The following is a 21920-nucleotide window of genomic DNA, read 5'->3' as shown; positions in this document are numbered from 1 at the left end:
AGTTACCCAATCTCAACCCAATTGAAAACGTTTGGCATGAGTTGAAGACCAGGGTTCATCAGCGTCATCTGAAAAACTTTCAAGAATTGGAGGCCTTCTGTAAAGAAGAATGGAAGAAATACCAGTCGAGTACTGTCAAATGATCATGGAGGGCTATGAGGAGAGATTGTGCCAAGTAATTCACCTGAAAGGCTACACAACTGACCATTAAAGTAGACGCACGAACACTTTCTGCTCCTCCTATGTTTGGTTATTTGTTTATAAACAGTTTATTTGTAATTTAATATATATAAACTTTTATGTAGATGTGTGTTAGTATAATATTTATAATATACTCTACTTTCATTATCCTAATCGTGATACTTTTTAAGTTATGAGGAAACACTACTCATGACACAGGGGTACAAACACTTTCAGTCATAACTGTGTGTATATATATATATATATAGACACACACACACACAAAACAATAATCCATTATTTTTAGTCATTTGTTCTGGTTGGCACAATTCAAGTACATGCATCTAATTTTCTGGAAATACCTTCTCATATACTTTACTTGGATTTATTTTTACTAATACATTGTTTACAAACTTACTCCTGTGATCAGATAGAGTCCACTGAAGTCAATGCCTGTGGGCATATACAACAGAAACAAAGAGCTCAAAAGAAGTTAGTCTTTAAAAGAGAATGAACCCATCATATAATAAGAGAAAGAGACATGAAAGCTTTGATAACGTGAAGCTCCAGGTTTCAAACACATAAAGGAAAAGGCTGAGCTTGCCCTGCAGGCAAGTTGAAAAGTCTCCCTTTTATTTACATTGATGTATGGTGATGCAAGATAGAACATAACATGATGGTTTGTTGTAGCACAAATGCACAACTAGTTTTAATTTCTCTGACACAAGAAAGCAAACCCTGGGCTGCACCACTGTAAGCCCATAAACTGATTTAATAGAACCTTTTAAAAGTGGATCAGATACTGGTTGGAAGTAAGATGGACTAAAACAGCTTGACCAGCTAACTCAAATAAGATAACCCTAGAAAAAGAAGGTAGAGTACAGCCAAATTTCTCTCTTTAGACCAGGCAAAAAAGGATATAAACATCTATACTCTAATGGAAACGTAGGCCCAAGAAATCTTTCTTCTGTGCAACTGCCCTCAAAATGTGATTAAAACATACAGAGCCATAGCAAAAAGGGAAAGGCCTGAAACTGAAAAAGTCTAACTATAGTAAATAAACCAAAGGAAGAAAGGATGGTTGACAAATTAGATGATGAACAAAATGGATTTGAGAAATCAAACCTGATTATCTACAGTCTGGCAGGGAAAACCCACCTCAGATTGATAAAACTGTAATCTTCAACTGATGGATGATAATAATTTGGTTAAAAAACAATACAATGACAGATCACTAAAAAGATGGAAATAAAACTCCAAACTATGGCTGATGACCCGAGATGCACAATTCATAACCTTGAAAAAAGATAAAATTTCCTCCAAGTGCCAATGAAGCACAGGAGCTGATAATGAAAGAGGGGTTGAGTTTAGAAAGACAAAGAAAGTCCATATGAAAACATCTGTGTAAACTCTGAAGGTTTTCTGCAAACAAAGCCCATGTATACACAGAGTTGGAGAATAGAGCTCCCAGAAAATTGAAGCCAAGAATTGCCCCTGAAACAAATCACCTCTGTGATCTGCAATACCTAGCTCTCCTATATGAGGAACATTAGAGAGTATCACGAGAAAAAGGAGAAAGGTTGACTCTATAATACTGAGTGGATGAGAAACATGTATGGAATCCTGAATCAAACAAAGCAGAAACCCAAAGTGAGCAGATAATATAGCTAACTGCCTGAAATGAAGTTTATAACAGACAATAAACTCCACCCAAAACCTCATAATACCAGGAAAATATAAGGGGAAAGTCCTTAAGATAAAAGTAAAGGAGTCAACCTCAAAAAGTATGGCATTCTGGTCAAACAAATCCCCAAAATAAAAGAAGTTATATTAGTAAGTGTGAAAGAGTTTGGAAAAATTTGCCAAGGTGGAAGAGGTGATGGTTTGTATGTAATTAAGCACAAAGCTACACAATAGGCTATCTGTGCTCTGACCACTAAAGATATTGAAACCCTCTTTCTGGTATTGCAAGTCTACAAACATATTGCTGTGCCACTGAAGGGGAGGTAATGGCAATTTTACTTAAGTGAAGTTGTAAAGATTGAGAAGAAGAGACAAAGAACAAGGAGGAGGAGATCCTCAAGCAAGAAAAATAGATTCAAGAGACAGAAAAATATCTAGAGATACAGAAAAATTATTACATTCATGTGAATAAATGCATCTAAAAACAAAAATGTGGTTACCATTTCATTGTCAAGAAGCAGGTGAAAATCATCAAAAGATGAGATGGGCACAGATGATGCAAAAGATAATGTATTTTAGATGCATTTTTCAAAATGGTTTGTTTGATTACTGTCAAGCACAAATCTGCACAACAGGTTATCTTGGGTGTTAAACCCCAATTTTTTATTTATATTTTTAGCAAAAAATACTTATTGCCAACCTGCTGGGGATGATTACAATGGAACCAAACATCTGTCACACAATAACATCAGCAAAATGCTGATTAGCAAAGTGCCTCTTTAACATGAATCTTGTTGCAGAATATCAGAAATATGGATACATAAATTTATAGTCAAGATGATCTAAAAAACCTAATTTTTTTATATTTGCTTTCAAGTTAAGCTACTATATTCAAAGTATGTAGTCCTTTATCACTGTGTCACTGCCATAATGATATAACTAGAGATTAATTATCACAGTCCCAACATAGAAGTGGCAGTTTTGTTCTAAGCTTGGCACATGTGCAAAAATTTTGGCAATGCCATGAGGTAATAGTTTTCAGTTCTGTTGAGAGATGAGTAGCATTTCTGAAGAATAAATTATTAAAAGATGGAAGAATATAAGATTTTTTTATTCATTTATGTCTGCTTTAACGAGTACTATTATATTGTACATTATTTTATTTTTATTTAATATTCTATCTTGATTTAACTTGGAAATTAAATGTACATTTGAATGTGATTTATATTGCAAATCTTAATTTCTAATATACACTTTACATTTAAACTTTTATATCTAATTTTTAAAATATCGTAATGTTCTACACTTTCAAATATTCTGCAATTTTAACCAAAATACCACTAAGATTGACCTATGAATACAAATAAAAAAAACTGAAATATTAGAATAGTCTATTTTTTCACTCCTTTATTAATTTCTTCAACCCATTTCATAACTTCAAAGGTCACTCTCTCTCTTCAGGATATAATTTTACTGTGAAGCTACAATACAAGCATACAAATACTAGAATAATAAATATTAAATACAAATTTACCAAATATACAAAACATATAATACACTCCATGAATATATTATCTAAGGCTTATAGAAACGGCAAAAGTAAGAATATTAAATTACAAAATAAATAAATTGCACAGTCATAAAACTAGTGGCAAGCCAAAATATAGGCTTCCATATTATGTGAAGGTTGAAGCATACTGACCCCAGAATGCAACTGGTCCATACGAACTCCAATAACCAGTTAGGGAGGGAGAGAGAGAGGAGAGAACAAGATATTGGCTCAAAGGCCAAATATGGTTGATCAATGCCAGGAAGGGAGGAGAAGGGCTAGGCACATCAACTGGAGCTAAATGTGACTGTGTTGATTAGGTTGTCAAATCATCATCCTCTTGTTCAGTATTAAGAATAGTGAGGAGTGAAAATTTGCACATAGAGGGCACTCCAAATCAAGAAAAGCTATTATGCAAGCAGAGGTAAGATTATCTTATTGGAATTATCATGTTTACAATAATGAAACTAATTAGTTTACCTAAAATGTCAGTCATTATTATCAAACATTATAAATTAAGCTAGTCATTGTAAAAAATCTTAATGTATTATCACATCTCATCTCCAAACCAACATATTTAAGATACACACATAAACTTACCTGTTTTTTTCAAGCTCATTGTGCATTGTCCTAAAAAAAAAAAAAAACAATTACTCTTAATTATTAATTATAATATTTTAAATTGCTTCTTACAAAAAGCATTGAAAATATCTTATACAAAGAAAGTATTCAAAATGGAAAAAACAAAGCATAACTTAAAAGTAGACAACCAAAGAGAAATGTCAGCATTTAGAACACACTATCAGAACAAACAAGATTTAAAGAACTTTAATAAAAGGAAAGGTGGAAGGTTGTAGAAAGGGAGGTCAATCATGAAGAAAGTGGATCAAAAAAGTAACGGAATCACTGTGGTCCAGCTATAGCGATTATGTAAAGAAAGCACAGGATAGATATATTTGGTGAGCATTGACAGCTAATCTCCCTGGGTGTAGCAAAGACAAGCAAATGATGACAACAAGATGTGCAATTTATTTTAAAAAATTCATATAACAAATCATATACAAGAAGATTTGAAAGTCACAAGATAAGACTTGCATTTTCAAATTCCAAACCTATGTTAAAAATATACCTTTAATCTACAAAAAAAGTTTCAAAATGTGTTTAAAGCAATAAAAATTGCACAATAACTGACATATGAATGATACAAGACCGAAATATATCTACTTACACTTATTATTTGTACACTTTGATTTACTGTAGTTCATCCATTTATAATTATTACCTTGAGAAAAAATGAAGAAAACATCATACAAACACTTGAGTAATATCATCATTGCTAAATGTACATTTTTTTTTGCAAAATTTGCAAATTAAGTTAGATGATTAGTGAATTTATTAATCAATTAACTGCTGAAGCCATGAACTGATTACACTCAATTTACATGAGATAGCTAGAAAAACAACAATTTACATGCTAAAAAATCTGGTTTTGATACCTGCAATGGAAAGAGCACAAGCAGCCCCTTATGTATTATTCATTTAACAAAAACAAATAAAATAGCATTGTTTCAATTACTTGGATAGTTGGAAAACCTGGAAATAGTAATAATCAGAAACCCTTTTTTTGATAAGTTTATTATTTTAATGAGTTATAAGATTAATTAATTAATTAAGCTGAATAAACTTGAATTAATCAGTAATAATGAAAAATTGTAACAACAATATTTTATTTACAAGATAGTTGGAACAGTCAGAAACACTACCTGATAACTGATGTGACATTAAATCTATAAAATATATGATTACATTATGTAAAACAAATTTTGTTCCTGCATAGTATGTGTTATTTCTTAACTGCTTACATTGTAAAAGTACAGAAAATGGCCATTATTCCCTTCAAACTTTGCTTTTGTGACCTGGATAATGAAAGTTAGAAATTAACCTATTTTTTTTTATGTGAAAAACAGGCACATTTGCACATTTTCATTTACATAAGGTCTGAATAAAACAACATATAAATCATGATTTACATGTATTTATATTAAAGTTATACAAAAATGAGCAAAATGTTTACAAATGAGTAGGTTTTTGAGATTTGCGACTGTAACGTAAACCACTTTCACATATCATCCCCAAATATAGTCTCCCATCATGTTTTCATCATACACCCCTTGGTAGCGGTGTTCGAAGTCCAGTATATCTTTGTGGAAGCACTCGCCTTGCTCCTCTGAGAATGCTCCCATGTTTTCCTTGAATTTATCAAGATGAGCATCAAGTATAGGGACTTCCAAGGACATCCTGCAGCCCCTTTTGCCATAGTTCCTCACCAGAGCTTCAACCAGTTCCACATAATTTTTGGCCTTGTGACTACCCAAGAAGCCTTGAACCACAATTAAAGAAGATCCTGGAGTGCACAGAATTCCCCAAGAAGCTCAGTAGAAAGGAAAAAATGCTTGAGGCAGCTTTTTTGCAGTTATCTTTGCCTTTGGGACAGCATGGACACTGCAGCGGGACAACAGGGAAACTTGGTAAAGCCTCCTTGGAGACCCATCAGGAATGCCACCATTTTGCAGTATCTGATAACCTCCCAGCCATGCTCCTCATACTTCAAGGTTCTAGCAAGGTTTTGACACTGTTGTATTCCTCTTTGAGGTGCATCGAAAGATGTTTAAATTTTAAAATGTCTAAAATTTGTATAATATAAAATCTTACTATTCAAGCAAACAAAAATTGTCCATCTTACCTTCTAGTTTTTTTTTGCAGTGCTCGCAGGTAAAAATGAGGTGCCTGACAGGCATGTCACAGAGTACGTTTTTGCTCTTGTCTTAATAAATTGGCCACATGTATAACAGAATGCATCTGGAGATTGCTTGCAGCTTCTTGATGTTATCTATGATAAAATCAGATAGGTCTACGTGTTCACTTAGGCAGCTAGAACTAAACTGAAATGGTGAGTGGAAAGTTCTAGAAAATTCTAAAAGATTTTTGAAAATTTTTGTAAGCTCTACAACATTCTAGAAAATTCTTGAAAATCCTTGTAAGTTCGAGAAAATTCTCAATCAGCTACTCAGCACTGAATTTACCTGGAATGTTCTAGAAAATGGATAAATTTGAAAATTTAATTACGTAGGTCACAAAAGCAAAGTTTGAAAAGAAAAACAGGTCTTTTCCATTTACTTTAGGTGTAAGCAATTGTGAAATAACACATTCTGCCCAGGAACAAGAAAAAGTAAAAATACTGTTACATAGTATTATAGGTATTTTATTATTATTATACTGATGAATTTATCTTAAATCACTCAGCTCTACAAGTTGGAACATACCTCAAAATTATATAAAAACTTTGGTTAATTACTTTTTTTATTCAAAAATTACTTAAGGACATTTTAACAACCAAAATGTGGGCATTCTATTTGGCAGTAATAATATTAAAATCTTACTAATAATTTGTGTTAGATAATGTTTATAATTAGCATAGATAAACAATAACAAAAATGAAGGTTTCTAAAATTATGTTTACCTATCTCTTTCTCATTCTTTCAACTTACAACTATGTACTCCACAAAATAAAAAATCAAATATTAAAAGCAGGTACAACAAATATTTAAACTTCTGAATGTAACCAACACATTTTGGAAATAAATACAGTATAATACAGATAAAAATGATGTATATATAAAAATACACAGACAGTGGCACCTAGTCGGGTTCACTCTGTTGGACTGTCCACATGTATGTACACATTTTCTTTATGTTCCCTTTTCATGTCTTATATCTTAGATATGATAATAAATTAGTTGTTTTTTTTTTTTTTTTTGGGGGTCTTTTTTACATATTTCACCTTTCCTTGACAGTAGATCTGGATTATGTAACACAAAGAGAAACTGTTTAACACTATCATGACCTTAGGCATTGCAGTATGTATAACCTGATTCCCCAAACAAAATATAAAGGAAAATATATAAAACTACAAGGCAAGACTACCGTGCCATTTAGTTTGCTAGGTAATATAAGTATTTCCCTAAGAAACAGAAGATAAGGAATGATTAACTCTGGTAAAGTGTGAAACAGGTCAGAAAAGCTATATCCTGAGCAAAGATTGATGATGAGACCACTAGATCATATCAGTGTTTTAAGATTGATACTCTACTAATTAAATTAAGGTAAAGTGAAGTTCTCCCCTTCCTCCAAAGAAGTTTTTCAATTGGACCACAGTATATTTTCATCCAATATCAAATGACACACTTGTTTAAATAATTGCAGTAACCTTTAACTTGGGCAACATAATACACTAGCTTTTACAATCATGCCAAGCTGGCTTACTTTTAAGGTGGATGGGGATTTTACGACATATCCTTAATGGTGAAAGTTCCATACTTCAACAAAATAATTTTTAGACTTTGTTTCAGGACATAAAATACACCAGTGAAATATAATTCTGGGCATTTCTGGTTGTGATAATTGCTGATATTTGTGCAAGAAATATTCATAATCTATAGTTGACACTAAATACTCTTCATATGAATGGGCAAGTATTACAGTAGTGTTTACAAGAATACGGAGTTTAATTCTATTCATTAAAACAATACCAATTTGAAAAATGTTACAATTTGGTTGCATACTTGAGCTTGTAGTTTCTTTTTAAATCATTTACCCATTCAAAACAACACCAGTTCCTAGAGGTAATGCATAAACTGTTGGAACATACAAAAATTGCCATATCGAAATATTATCTAATGGTAATGCATTTCTGTCAGGAGTGTTGAGCAATTAAATAAACAAACATGGGTTTTTGAAGTGGCTGCACCAAATTCTCAGCAACAGTCACACATACACTAAATTATCATCTCTTTTTTGATTCTCAATTAAAACAATGAGATATTTCTTCATTATCTGTTTCAGTTCAAAAATATTGTTGATCTTCTGATCTGACAGAAAGCTATTAGTACTGTCAGTAATTTCCCTGTTAGTACCAAACATATTTTTAAACACTGTTAACCCTGTTAACAGCATTTACTGTTTTACAATAAGACTGTTTCAAGGTCAAGTATTTTTCAACATGTTATTTGAAATTCAAACTAGGAAGAATGGTAGTGAAGAAAATGAAGATAATTTAATGAATTAAATAATATGTAGCTGTACATCATTTATTGGCTATTCCATAATGTCAGCATTTGTTTTTTTTAACATGCATTAATCTCTACTGAATGCAAATTGTGTATCACAGCAACATTGCTCAGAAAAGCTTGGTATCAGACTAAATTCACTATCATTTGTGACATCTTACTGTGCTGCTTCTTCCAACTTTTTACATGTCAAGTATGAATAAATATTTGCATTACCTAGAGGAGTAAGGGTGAGCATGCAGAATACTTGGTTTATAAATCCATGCTGAAAACAAATCTCCTCATACTTACAATTTATATCATATTTTACTAAATATTTTTGTCATGCTTCTTTCTTAACATTCTCTAAAACTTTTCCTACTATATAATTAAGAATAACTAGTCTATAATTACAGAGGTAACTCCTATCATTCTTTTTAAAAATAAGGCAATTTTCCATGATTTCCAGGACTCATAAACAACCTTAATTTATACCGTACAAAACAATTGAACAATAAATGAACATTTTAATATTTTAGCTTGGATAAAGCAAAAACCAATGCTACAAAACTAATGTCATAACCCTCCTCAATTCACTTATAAATCATGCATCTGATAATTCATTATACAAACTAAAATACCTTTTACATATGTTTGTAAGTAAACAATTAGCAACAGTGGCATTGAATCTTTACAGATAATGACATTTCACTTCAGCATTAAGTAGGAATATGATCATCACAAACAATGCCACTGATGTTACTGAAAACCAAAGAGTTCTTAAAATCCTGAAGTACCTATGCCACTCATCTAAAAGCATTACCAGTATTTGGAGTCACTCGACTTGATGTAGCATCTTCCTACACAAATTTAAAAGGGCCAGAAATCAAGTAAGTATGCTGGCAATACCATTAAGTCAGTCCTCCCTTTCTCAATAAATGCACTGACAAGTTTGGCAGAACATGATTAGGTTATTATTAACCACTGTGTTGGTGTTAGAACTAATTGCTCTAGCACTTTACAGTGAATAGGGTCACAGGATGTGAGCTATATAATATATATTAAGTATGTTAAAAGATACTGGTGACAAATATTTTGTTGAGTACAATGAGATGGCTGAGCTTTTAGAAGTTTCCTCTCTTATTATAGACATTATTAGCAATATTTATGAAACTGAAAATTCTAAATCAAATATTGAAATTGGACTGTATCAAGTAAATATTAATTTATTGGTGGTAAATACAAAGATTAAAAATAAATAAAGTATCAGGGCCAATAAAGATTTTTCTAACAGCTTTAAAGGAAGTCAATGATAAGGCCAACAGATAGTCAATAGGTAAATGAGGACTAGATAGTTGCTGATGTGACTCCTATTTTTAAAGAGTGATAAGAGTTACCTTGGAAATTACAAACCAGTTAGTCTTAATTCTACAGTGGGAAAAATTCTAGAGTATGATGAAAGAACTACAAAATAATTTAAAAACATATGGTATCTTAAACAAAAGTCAGCATAGATTCAATCGTGGTTTAAAATTAGTTGATATCTGGTAGTTTTACTTGTATTATTAATGAGGGTACCAGCTACAAACAAGGAAATTACAAAAATCTCAAAATTCCTTTTCAGTTTCCTTATAAAAAGTGTTTCAATTTATAAAAAAAGTAATGAGTTATTCATAGCACTCTCAACATCAGATTCAATTGAGCATTTATTAGTTCCTATAGAGTAGTGTACACCTTATTTTGATAGTGATTAGAAATATGGAAAGAGTAAAAAATGTTTGTTGCAGTAATATATATATATTACTAATAAACTATTATCATAAATTTATGTTGTAGTGTTCTACTGAATCCACGTCTCAAAAATATGAAACATTCTCATATAAACTAGGCCAATTCAGCAATCTACCGTGTTCTTATCTATTCATTATTGTTCTTCCAAAACAGGATTGAGGTAGGAATGACACATTTTTATGACATTTTATTTAACCTATTCTTGCAATACAATTATATATTCTGTAAAATAATAATGAATATTTGAAGTGTTTAATTGCATGTAGATGTTGATCTATGGTCAAAATTACTGTAAAATTTCAAACTTACACAAAGACAAAGATACTTTTGTAAACACTAACAGTAACAGACAATGTTTTTGGCAGTGTCTTGAACAAAACTTAGATTTCATAGGAAAGTTTTATGTGAAACTACTGCAGACCAAGAACAAACATTACAAACAGTTGTTCTTTATGAAAATTCAAGATATAGGCAGTGCAAAAACCACAAACATGTTTGTCATGTCCTTTCAGCCTGATAAACCCCAGTAATGAGCAAAATGCCACATTGGCATTGAATATGACAGATGTAGTAGTTAACATTCTATAACATATTCTCCTCTGTCTGCTTTCACTTATGGGCTCCTGGAATCATCCTTGTATACACAGAAAGACAAACATTAATTTTGATAACACAAATACAGCAAATAAAAAGTACTGAGTGTTAACTATTAATTTTGCACAAAATTTTAAAAATTAAAAATCATTTAATGTGTGACAAGATCTAAGTATTACCCTTGTGAAATACAAAAAAATTCACTGATTACAAAATACTGGCACAGAAATATGTCTTTATATTATATATGTAAAAACGGCTGGTTTGGATTGAGAACATTTTTTATGTAGAGTAGCGAACGTTACAACCTTCTACAGTAATCATCAGGTTCACAAAGAAAGAAAAAGGTAACTGACCAATAGCTGACCACATGTTTGAAGGGGATTGTGTAAGTGAATGTTGGAATGTAGAGGGCATGCTTAGATGTTTGATTATATTTATTAATATAGGTATAAAGGTGTTCCTTTTCAGTGGTTTATTTCGGGCTTGAGTTGTTGTATAAGTAAGGCTTCTTTAATTTTGTGTTTGTTCCTTTATTTAGTGTTTGGGTGTTTTCTATGGTTATGTTGTGTTTATTTTCTCAACCCAAACCAGTCGTTTTTACATATATATTTTTCTCTACAAGTGGGTTTTCTCGTCATCACTGATTGTCTTTATACAGGGTGTTCGGAAAGTCACACTGTACACTTATATATTTATTAACAGATAAAACTGCACAGTGACTTTCCGAACACCCTGTATTACTCTTCTATGCTAAGCAAATCTTTTAGAAAGTGGTGAAGGATAAAATTACCCAGTTTAGTTTAATAATAATAATAATAATATATATATATATACACACACACACACATAGTATTAGAAGTTGATAAAGCATAAATAAAATGTATAGGTAATGTTGCGCTAGTTACTACCTGTTAAGATTTCCCAGGGATTTCTTCAATTTTGGTTGTCTGCGACTGAAATGACGAGAGCATGGCAATGTTGATGCATACCCATGTTCAGCTTCTGGAAATATAATTTTAAAAATTATATTTAAAAATCACGTATCAATATATGTGTGTGTGTCTGTGTATATATATATATCTGTCAATTAAATTTACACCATAAGCCTAGCAAGTAATGCAACCAACGTGCTTTTCACGTCAAAATCAGCTGATCAATTGCCGCCCCACAACTCACAGTAAACTTGGTTAAGTCGCACTCGTATAGCACCATGTTGATTTTCCTTTAATTTTGAACTAAAGGTTTTAGTTTAATTTAATAACAAAACAAATACCGATCACATATTTTTCAACAACCCATACCTCTTTCTCTTCGATCTAAATATTCAGCAGCTAGTAAAAGCGCGGCAATACTCATTTCACTCAAGTTCAAAAACACTGGATAAATTTATATACACAATAATATGGCGATCCTTTCTTCCGAACAATTTTATTACACACAACATCCTCTGACGTTTGCCTTGTTTAGTGTTACGAATAAAAATCGTAAGGAAGCAAGAGACTTCGAATGTATTCGTACTCGGTATTTTTTAAAATTTTTATTTTCAGTTTCCAAAGTAAGTCACAGTTCATTGGTCAATTCGAGCAAGTCTATTTTTCCGGAAACTTTTCGGAGGAATTTCGGCATGACTGACCAATCAATGAAAACGTTTATGAGACGTTCTCTTACGAGTAATCCACGTGCTTGTCATGCCATTTGAGATAGTTTCTTGAAAACTGGAAAGCCAAACTTCGGAAACGATAATTCGTAAAATAACTGCGTGAGCTTAATTTATAAAATATCCAGAAATTTTATAGCACTGAATGAAAATTAAATTTATCGTTTCATCATAAAGTCGTATTAGATGAACGTTCTTTTCATGGCAAACAAATGTCAATGTTCATTTCCAAGAGATAACAAGGCATCTCGTCTACTCAATTTTCTAATCCTATTCTACTAGTGCACTCTGAACTATGCATAATAACTGATTTGCTAATCTCCAGCCTTGGTTTCTAAAATAATCATCTAATTCTAAATTAGATTTGATGTAATGCAACTGCTCTAAATTACTGGTGTGATAATTAAATTCCTTCAAAAAAATAAAACCAGCATATATAGGCCACCTTAGCTACCACACAGGTTTAACTGATGACAAAATGGGATTGTGATAGTTTCTGCTCTTAGATGGATTGGATAACCAGGTTTCGACATTATCGTTAGTTTTGTTCATTAGAAACCATGTCGGTTTTTTTTAGTTACAGTTGGCTTGGAAGCTATAATATTGTAGTTGCATATACATTAAAAGTATACACGCCTACTGTTAAAACAATGTATATGTTCGGTTCTAAACAGGCCTGGCATGGCCAAGCGCGTAAGGCCTGCGACTCGTAATCCGAGGGTCGCGGGTTCGCGCCCGCGTCGCGCTAAACATGGTCGCCCTCCCAGCTGTGGGTGTGTATAATGTGACAGTCAATCCCACTATTCGTTGGTAAAAGAGTAGCCCAAGAGTTGGCGGTGGGTGGTGATGACTAGACTAGCTGCCTTCCCTCTAGTCTTACACTGCTAAATTAGAGACGGCTAGCACAGATAGCCCTCGGGTATCTTTGTGCAAAATTCCAAAACAAACGGTTCTAAATACTCTATGTAGTTAAGATTTGATATTTTAAGTTATACTGCAGAGCACAAAGAAGAAAAGAAACTGATAGAGCTAGATGGACACGCGCCACCTAAAGCATTCGTAAAAATATTTATCGACTCTCTTCGCTATCTCGTTCTTCCTTACCTTTCCCCCCACTTTTAAACAAAGTTAGACACCTATCAAACTTGTCTACCTTACTGATACTAATATTAAATGTGAAATTCACTTTTATCAGATGACTCTTTCAGTTGTAATTGCATAATAACTCCATCGACTTCGGGCTTCCATGTGATAACATCATCCACACCACCCAAATGCCACCCCTAACAAGGGTTTATAAAATAAGAGTTTTATCTTCAACTTATAAATAAGGGCAAAAAATATATAAATAAATATTTACTTCTGAGTTTTTCACTGTAGTTAACCTGCCTGTCACCATATCGTTATTAATCTTACATAATCCTACTTGTACTTAATATGGTATAAAAGAATAATATGTTTTACACCTCTTTGTACCAATATAAAATTTTTCAGAACTTGTTACTTGTGCACATACCTGTAGTTTCCATATGTCTAACAAAGTCGTTAAATTATTATTGATCCAGACCTAAAGTAGCATTTCTTATCTTCCTGTGGTAAAAATACCTGCAAGTATATGGTGAATGTTTTCTTATACCAAAGCCACATTCGGCTATCTGCTGAGTACACCAAGCAAGTTTATGAAATTATCTTTTCTGTTGACATTCAGGTGGTTTCTTGAGATAATAACTGATAGGTAGAGGGGATAGAGCGAGTTACATAAGTAATGTGATATTATTCAGTGTGGACAAAAATCTTGAAAGAGTTAGCTTTGCATATAACCTCGTCTGAAAAACCTAAAGATAACGTCGGGCCTAACTCTCAAGTTAAGGCGTCTGTTTGTTGTGTCAAGTAAAATACATGTTTCCTGTGTATGTTTTTTTTTAAAAAAGATTGTTTATTTTGATCTTACATTTGTGTTTACTCTCTCTTTATTTCTCGCAAGTTAAGTGAGTAAGATAATACATAACCAGTATTGATCACATACTTTTCAAGGCTTTACATTAGTCAGTTTATTAGTTGGGATTGTTTTCCTTGAATAACACATTTTTTCATCTCAATTTGGCGAGATAGAATATTATCTTCTTTTAAATATCGTATTCTTGTTCATCATCAATGATTGATTCATTACAGTTTTGGATATAACATTATTATTATTATTCACAATTATAGCACTTTCCTTTTCCTGTTACTTTGAAAATAGTATTAATCTGCTCAAGGTTTTGTTTGCAGTTCCTGACAATATGTTTGTTTTTTAAGTTATGGTGCAAACATCTTCTGTTTGGTAATTTGCTTGTTTCTTTCTGAATAAACAATTGTCTAATTACTCTGAGTTTTTCGAGGCCTCTGCTAGAGTTAGCTAACGTTTCTTTGATCTAATAGCACCATAAGTCACCGGCGCTGGTTTTTCTTTGATGGACAGCTTTAACTGATTCTAGTTCCATAAGAGTAGGCCCGGCATAGTCAGGTGGTTAAGGCGCTTAACTCGTAATCCGAAGGTCGCGGGCTCGAATCTCCGTCACACCAAACATGAGCACGTGGGGGCGTTATAATGTTCAGTCAATCCCACTATTCGTTGGTAAAAGAGTAACCCAAGAGCTGGCAGTGGATGGTGATGACTAGCTACCTTCCCTCTAGTCTAAATTAGGGACGGCTAGCGCAGATAGCCCTCTTGTATCTTTGCGCGAAATTCAAAATCAAACAAACCATGAAAGTGAATAGCTTTCCTAAAAGATATACATCTACTTTACTTTGGTCTGATTCGTACATCTATCTATATACATGTGTGTGTGTACGTCTGTTTCTTGAATTTCGCACAAAGCTACACGAGGGCTATCTGCGCTAACCGTTCTTAATTTAGCAGTGTAAGACTACCTTTGGACTACTCTTTTACCAATGAATAGTAGGATTGACCGTCACATAATGCCCCCTCGGCAGAAAGGTTGACCATGTTTGATGTTACGGGGATTCGAATTCGCGACCTTCAGATTACAAGTAGAATGCCTCAGCCACCTGGCCATGCCGGGCAGAACAAAAATAAATAAATAAAAGAGGTTAAAACGCCCATAAAACTGAAGAGCATAAATTGTGCAGCCTGAAGTCTGTAAGTATTTTCGCATGGGCCCAATGAACCTCCATATCAAATTTAATGAAGATTCACCCACAGGAAGTAAGGTAGTGATAAAAAATTCAAAACGCCTGTAAAACCGCAAAATGCAAAACATTTGGACTTTATAAACTTCCATGGAAATTTTGGTGTAGGTTTATCCACAGCCTGCAAATTACTTACAAGGGCACACAATAGACAGTACTATTATATTTACGCCGGTATGACGCAGCTCTATAATTATAAAAGATAATAACTAAATGATAATCTTATATACATCCTATACATTTGCCGACGAAATCGTAATTCATTTAGTAGAAACCATAATACTTTTTATATGTTAACCAACAGCACTGAAATACTTTTAAATTTATGAAATCAACTTTATTTTGAATTATTTTCCATAAAGTGATTTATGAAACTCACTCTGAAGTTGTTAGTGAGAAGCCATTCAGAAATGCTGAAAGAATGCAGATGTGTTATATTACAAATGTATTCTGGATCTAAACTATTCTAAATGGTATTTAAAATATTAATGAATCAACTATTTCGTAAAGAGTAATTTTCAACTTGTTCTGGGGAGAGTATTCTCGAATAAAAATCGTAAGCTATATTTTATAACCTTAATGCTTTTTTTTTAAGAATTAAGGTTCATCAAAGGGTTTTTTGACATATCAAAAATGCTCTGACCTTCAACCCCGACAACCAACAAACAGAAACTTGGTAGTAAATCACTAAACAACGATCTCTACGCACAATGTGTTGGTATAAAGTAGTTTCCTAAACAAGTAAAGAGAAAAATATGTGTAGGTTCTGTTTTTAGGTGCTCTACCGACCGCCAGCCCCTCTTGGAGGTTCAAAGATGCCTTTATTTTTTTGAGGTCATTGGCTATAATAATAATAAAATATTTTGACACATGAAAACAAATAAGACAATCATTAGCTCAAAAGAATGGTGAAACATAATTTGAAGATTTAATTTGTATATACAGCTTTTAGCTCCAAGCTAAGTTTTTCTGTGTATCACATCTTGGACTGATTAGAAGATACATAAAAACAAGTCAGGAAACTTATAAAATGTTAAAAATAACAAGTGTCTAAATTTGAGTCTCTCTTTAAACTTGAGGTTCGGGCCAAATACTCTTCGTGGCTTCCCTCTAGTTGGCGCTATTTAATACCAGTACCAAATATTGTAGATATTTGAATATGTAATTATAACGTCAGAATTATTGTCCTCTATTATTTAGTTGACTAGCTGGTTATTTATTCGTGATATTTTTCTTCAACAAAAGATTTAATTTTACTAAATTTCCGGATTTCTTTTCTTTTTTTCGAAATTATATATTTGTGGTTACAAAAACAAATTGCAAATAAATAAATAGAAAATTGATAACTAAATCACAAAATAACACTTGTTTTCATTGTAACTATTCAGTGTCATAATTTATTAATTTGAATATTATAGTAATAAGATGAAATATCAATCTTCACTTTTCTAACATATTATCTTAAATATCATCATGTTAAAAATAAATTATTAAAATATTGAATTCCAAATCAAGCTTTTGGCGCTACCTAAAAATCGTGTGACGGCTAATATTTGGTTAATCACTACAGAGGGTGTAAAGAAAAGGATAGAATATCGTACATTCTGAGATAAAAGTTAGTTAGTAAGGGTTAGAGTAGAAGTAGAATTTGCATATAAGTAATATAAATCAGGGTGAATCTAATACTGAATATAACTGGTTTTATATTGTACTTTTCATGAAAACTTGAAGTTGAATTGAATCATGTATGAGCCAGAGGATGGTAAATGTTACTTTTTATTGAAGCTATTTTCTGTTTCCTATGCGTGCTTATTAGTACCAGTACTAGTAATATCCAAAGGAAACAAATACTGAAAATAGGATTGATATTCATAAATTATATACTTTTTAACTTGTCAGTGTCATTAGTTAGTTGGAAATTCTACAAGAAATAGAACAACTCCTTTAATTATATATTTATTTTTCCATCGATGTTAGCGTTATTTCCAATTCAGTTTATAAAGTTCAGCTTAACAATTTAAGAAAAATACTAATTGCTGTTGTTATCATACTAGTAGTTGGTTAAAATTTAAAGTTACACATTGTACTGTATACTTATGCAGGCTGAGTTATTCAAGCAGTATATTTATTAGTCTTATTAGTAATACTAAAGTAATGAGTACTGTGAGTAATAACAGTGTGATGCTGTAGTATAAAAGGAAAATAAAATATACAACTTTAAATTTGACAGTTAAATGATCCAAACCATTTTATGTGTTAATAATATTACTAAACATTGAAAATATGTTTCTCCATTTTATTTCTCAGGTTTGTCATTATCAAAGTCAAGATGATCCAGAGTTAGAATATTGTGTTACCAGTGTTATAATAGTTTATATGGTTTACTAGGATAAAGTACATATCACAGAGCATGTAATGGTCTGTTTTTTTGTTTGTTTTTTCACACAGCATCTATTCTGTTGGGTAGTACAGAGCAAGCTTAATGATAGATTGTTAGTGTTATGTCCACGACATGCATTAAAACTCAATTTTTAGTGTCAGAAGCTTTAAGACTTACTACTGTGCCATTGGGGAGCATTTATGTATTTCAAAATTTTAATTGCAGAGTTTTTGTATTAGGTTCATTTGTGTATTTTAGTAAAGGTATATTTTTTTGTAAATTTATGTTGCATAACTTATTCCATGGTTTTTTCATTCATGTTTGAACAGTATCTATGAGAATGTGCAATTGGAACTGTACTATATTTAAATGGGAAGAACAAATGTTCAAAACAATACCATGTTCAATAACTTGTAGACTTTTTTGATAAAATGGTAGGCCAATTTTCACAATACGTATATCACAAAATACCAGAAATGACAAATTAAGTAGTAAAATTGGTATGTAACAGCAGATGGTGCAAATTTAGTAAAAATTATTGATGGTTGTTTTCATTGAAAATTTATAGATGAAGTATGCTAGCATTTGACTAATGACGATGTTGTATGGAGTAAACTTATAAAAAGTAAGAAATATTGATAATTGTTTACACTGCAAATATAAGATAATGCTAAGACTAGTAAGTCTAGACCATTCCAAGTTGGACAAATGTTAATATAATACTTGACTTCTAGGTCTTAACAAACTTTTAGATACTTTCTGAGGTAGTTAAAAGTCAAGCTGTTATGCAAGACCTTAGTCTTAAGTGATAAACTATCTCGGTGGTTATGTATTAAACTAAAGATGAGAACATAGCTTACTTAAACTCTTTTGGTACCTGTAAGTAGCATAAATAACATTCATGCCTAGTGTTTTTCATAATTTACATCTCAACAGATGTTGGGTGTGGATACTGAAGTATTGATGATTGTGATGCAAGAAATGTTATTTCCCACACTATCCAAGAAGTTGGAAGAATAGATTTCTGTTTTTCTGTTGAATTCTAAAAACAAGATGAAGGGACTTGTGCTTTATTACAGAATGATTAGGTTATGGCATGAAATTATATATGCAAAAACGGCTCGTTTGGGTTGAGAAAATATTTTACACAGAAGAGCGAACAACGTTTCGACTTTCTTCGGTCATCGTCAGGTTCACAAAGAAAGAGGTAACTGACCGGAAGCTGACCACATGTTTGAAAGGGGTTGTGTAACTGAGTGTCAGAATGTAGAGGGCGGTGTTAGATGTTTGAATATATAATTTTATATTATTTATTTTATTATTATTATTTATTATATTATTTTTAATATAGGTATAAAGCGTTCCTTTATATTGGTTTATTTTGGGTTTAAGTTGTTGTATAAGTAAGGCTTCTTTAAATTTTGCGTTTGTTTATGTTTGATTCTTTATTTAGTATTTGAGTGTTTTCTTTGGTTATGTTGTGTTTATTTGACTTGCAGTGTTCGAAAACGTGTGAAGGTGACTTGTTATGTTCTTTGAATCTGGTTTCCATTTTTCTACTTGTTTCTCCAATATAGAAGTCATGGCAGTTATCACACTGTATTTTATAAATAATGTTGGTGTGGTGTTTGTCAGTTACCTCTTTGTTTGTGAACCTGACGATGACCGAAGAAGGTCGAAACGTTGTTTGCTCTTCTATGTAAAATATTATCTCGACCCAAACAAGCCATTTTTGCATATATATGTTCCTTACTTTGCAGAAATTTTCAAATCCTATGGAGCACTTAAAAAACATACTAATTGCCCCTTCTTTTCATGCATTTCTCCTATATCCAATAAAAAAAATTGTAGGAGAGACTAGTGAAATAATTACCACATAGGCTACATTACAAATATCAGGAATTTCTCCAACTTAAAGTTCTTAAAATTTTAGGTAATTTTAAGAACTTATCAATTAAGACTTTAAAGCCTTACTTAAATTTTTAAGGAAAACAAAGGTCCTGTTGGTCCAATTACTGTCTCATCCATTAAATTGTTAGTAATAATAAGGAAAGACCCTATTTAAATGTATCTTACAATTTATTTTATCATATTTAGTTAAAACAATAGTAAAAGAGCTGTGTGTTGCCTTTGCCACATATTTTGTAATACTAATGTTTCCATTTAAATCTCCAAAAGATCTAATATTTTGACTTTTTTCATTGTTAACAAAAGCACAAGTTTTCTATTAACCTGTATAATAAACTTTGATTTTTAACTAAATACCTTTAATTGTTTATGGATCCTAATTCCCAATTAATTTATATCTTACATTTTTATTGCTCCCTTCTGCTGTTCCCTAGTGGAGTCCTTAGAAAGACTAGTGGCAGGAACCAAGAGTTGATCTTGGACATGTTTATTAGAAAGGTTGATGTGATGTACCCTTGTCTTGTTTTATCTAATTTGGTCTTGAGTAAACTATTTGGATAGTTTTAAAAGGAAGATCCAAGTATTTCTGAGTTTTATGTTAGTTTGACAGAATATATTATCATTTGGTTGATTTAAAGTTTTTTGTTTTGTTTTTTATATGTCCTTTGTATCTAATAGGCTCTATGACATTTGAAAGTGCTTGTCAGATAAGTTTTGTTAGGGGTAGTTAGAGCTCTTCAGGTTTGTCATGATGCCCACTGTTTTGGGCCCTCTACCGACTTTTATTCTTATTGAGAAATAAGTATTTTTGAAATCTGATCCTCTTATCATTTTCTGTGGTATTGGCTATGTGAATAGCTGTTGTTTATGTATTTGGACAATCTCACATAACTTCATGGAACACTTAGTTGCTGTGACTCTACTTTAATTCTGATTGGACTTTCAAGCAGTGTAACTAGCATAGTAAGGTCAGGGAAGTCAGTTTCATTGAGGACATTTATAATGAGGAAATCATTGCATGATTTGTCATTTTTATCTCAATATATTTATTGAAACTATCAAAACTAAAAATTGCATCTAAAATCTATGAAAAATTCTTTCTCATGATACCAAATTCAATTTGTTTTCATTGCATAACAGTTTTCTATCAACGTTGGAATAAGCATTAATGGGTTATGTGTTTCTTTATTGGATGTGCCATGGCACCATTTTTTTTTGGCTGATACAGTGCACAAGAAATGCTTGTGCCTCAAGAAGTTTTCTTATCTAGTTGAAATAAACTTTGCCAGATAGAAAATTTTCTTAGCCTCGAAATGGTGTGTGCAAAATCAGAATCCATTCACTAGAACTTCCTGTGTCTGGCCATTGAAATGTGTGTGAAAATTTTTGACTTTTCCAAATTGAGGTCTTGGCTGACTTTGAACATTGATTAAACAATAAATTACTGTAATTGATCATTATTTCACACAAAACAAGAAGTTATGGCGTGAAAAGCCAAAAAAAAGTTTAAATATATTTAACGATAAAAATAATTGATTAAAAACATGCAGATTCATTCAATGGGATGAAAAGAGATCTCCATTATAATTGTCCTGTCAAAAAAAAAACGCCTAATTTTTGACATTCAAATGCTCATAACTTTTGATATACCCAAATATTTTGAAAAATTAAGTATCATATTCTTCCTCTCACTGAGCTCTAACTAGATAGATATCAGGTATGAATGAGAAAGTTTGAAAAAGTGTGACTATTTCAGCCATGTTATTTTCAAACTGTATTTCTGCATATAGACATCAAATATTTGTAACTATAGGTGGCAAGTTATATGGGCCTGTAGTGTCTCTGCTTCACAAGTAGTTAGAACTTGGTCCAGCTTTA

At 32.0% G+C, this 21920-nt stretch overlaps 2 protein-coding genes across 7 annotated transcripts in view; one reads left to right on the top strand and one right to left on the bottom strand.

Moving 5' to 3' along the window:
• Positions 1-12843, bottom strand: part of LOC143229033 (max dimerization protein 1-like) — a 41912-nt gene extending 29069 nt beyond the window's left edge. Inside the window, exons 1-3 of the mRNA XM_076460687.1 lie at positions 12207-12843; positions 11814-11907; positions 4013-4042 (exon numbers count right to left, since the gene is read on the bottom strand). Coding sequence (XP_076316802.1) covers positions 4013-4042; positions 11814-11907; positions 12207-12261 — 179 coding nt within the window. The 5' untranslated portion in view covers positions 12262-12843. The remainder of the gene's footprint in view (positions 1-4012; positions 4043-11813; positions 11908-12206) is intronic.
• A 4437-nt stretch (positions 12844-17280) lies between these two features.
• Polr2B (RNA polymerase II subunit RpII140) overlaps positions 17281-21920 on the top strand; it is a 112718-nt gene continuing 108078 nt past the window's right edge. For 2 of the 6 annotated variants that reach the window (XM_076460683.1, XM_076460684.1), the window contains exon 1: positions 17281-17516. In XM_076460683.1, coding sequence (XP_076316798.1) covers positions 17498-17516 — 19 coding nt within the window. In that variant the 5' untranslated portion in view covers positions 17281-17497. The remainder of the gene's footprint in view (positions 17517-21920) is intronic. The other 4 variants (XM_076460686.1, XM_076460681.1, XM_076460682.1 and 1 more) reach the window with 4 other exon arrangements.

The sequence above is a fragment of the Tachypleus tridentatus genome, chromosome 10 (assembly GCF_004210375.1).
Source record: "Tachypleus tridentatus isolate NWPU-2018 chromosome 10, ASM421037v1, whole genome shotgun sequence".
In the NCBI taxonomy this organism is placed as follows: Eukaryota; Metazoa; Arthropoda; class Merostomata; order Xiphosura; family Limulidae; genus Tachypleus; species Tachypleus tridentatus.
This window is presented reverse-complemented; position numbering and strand designations above follow the sequence as displayed.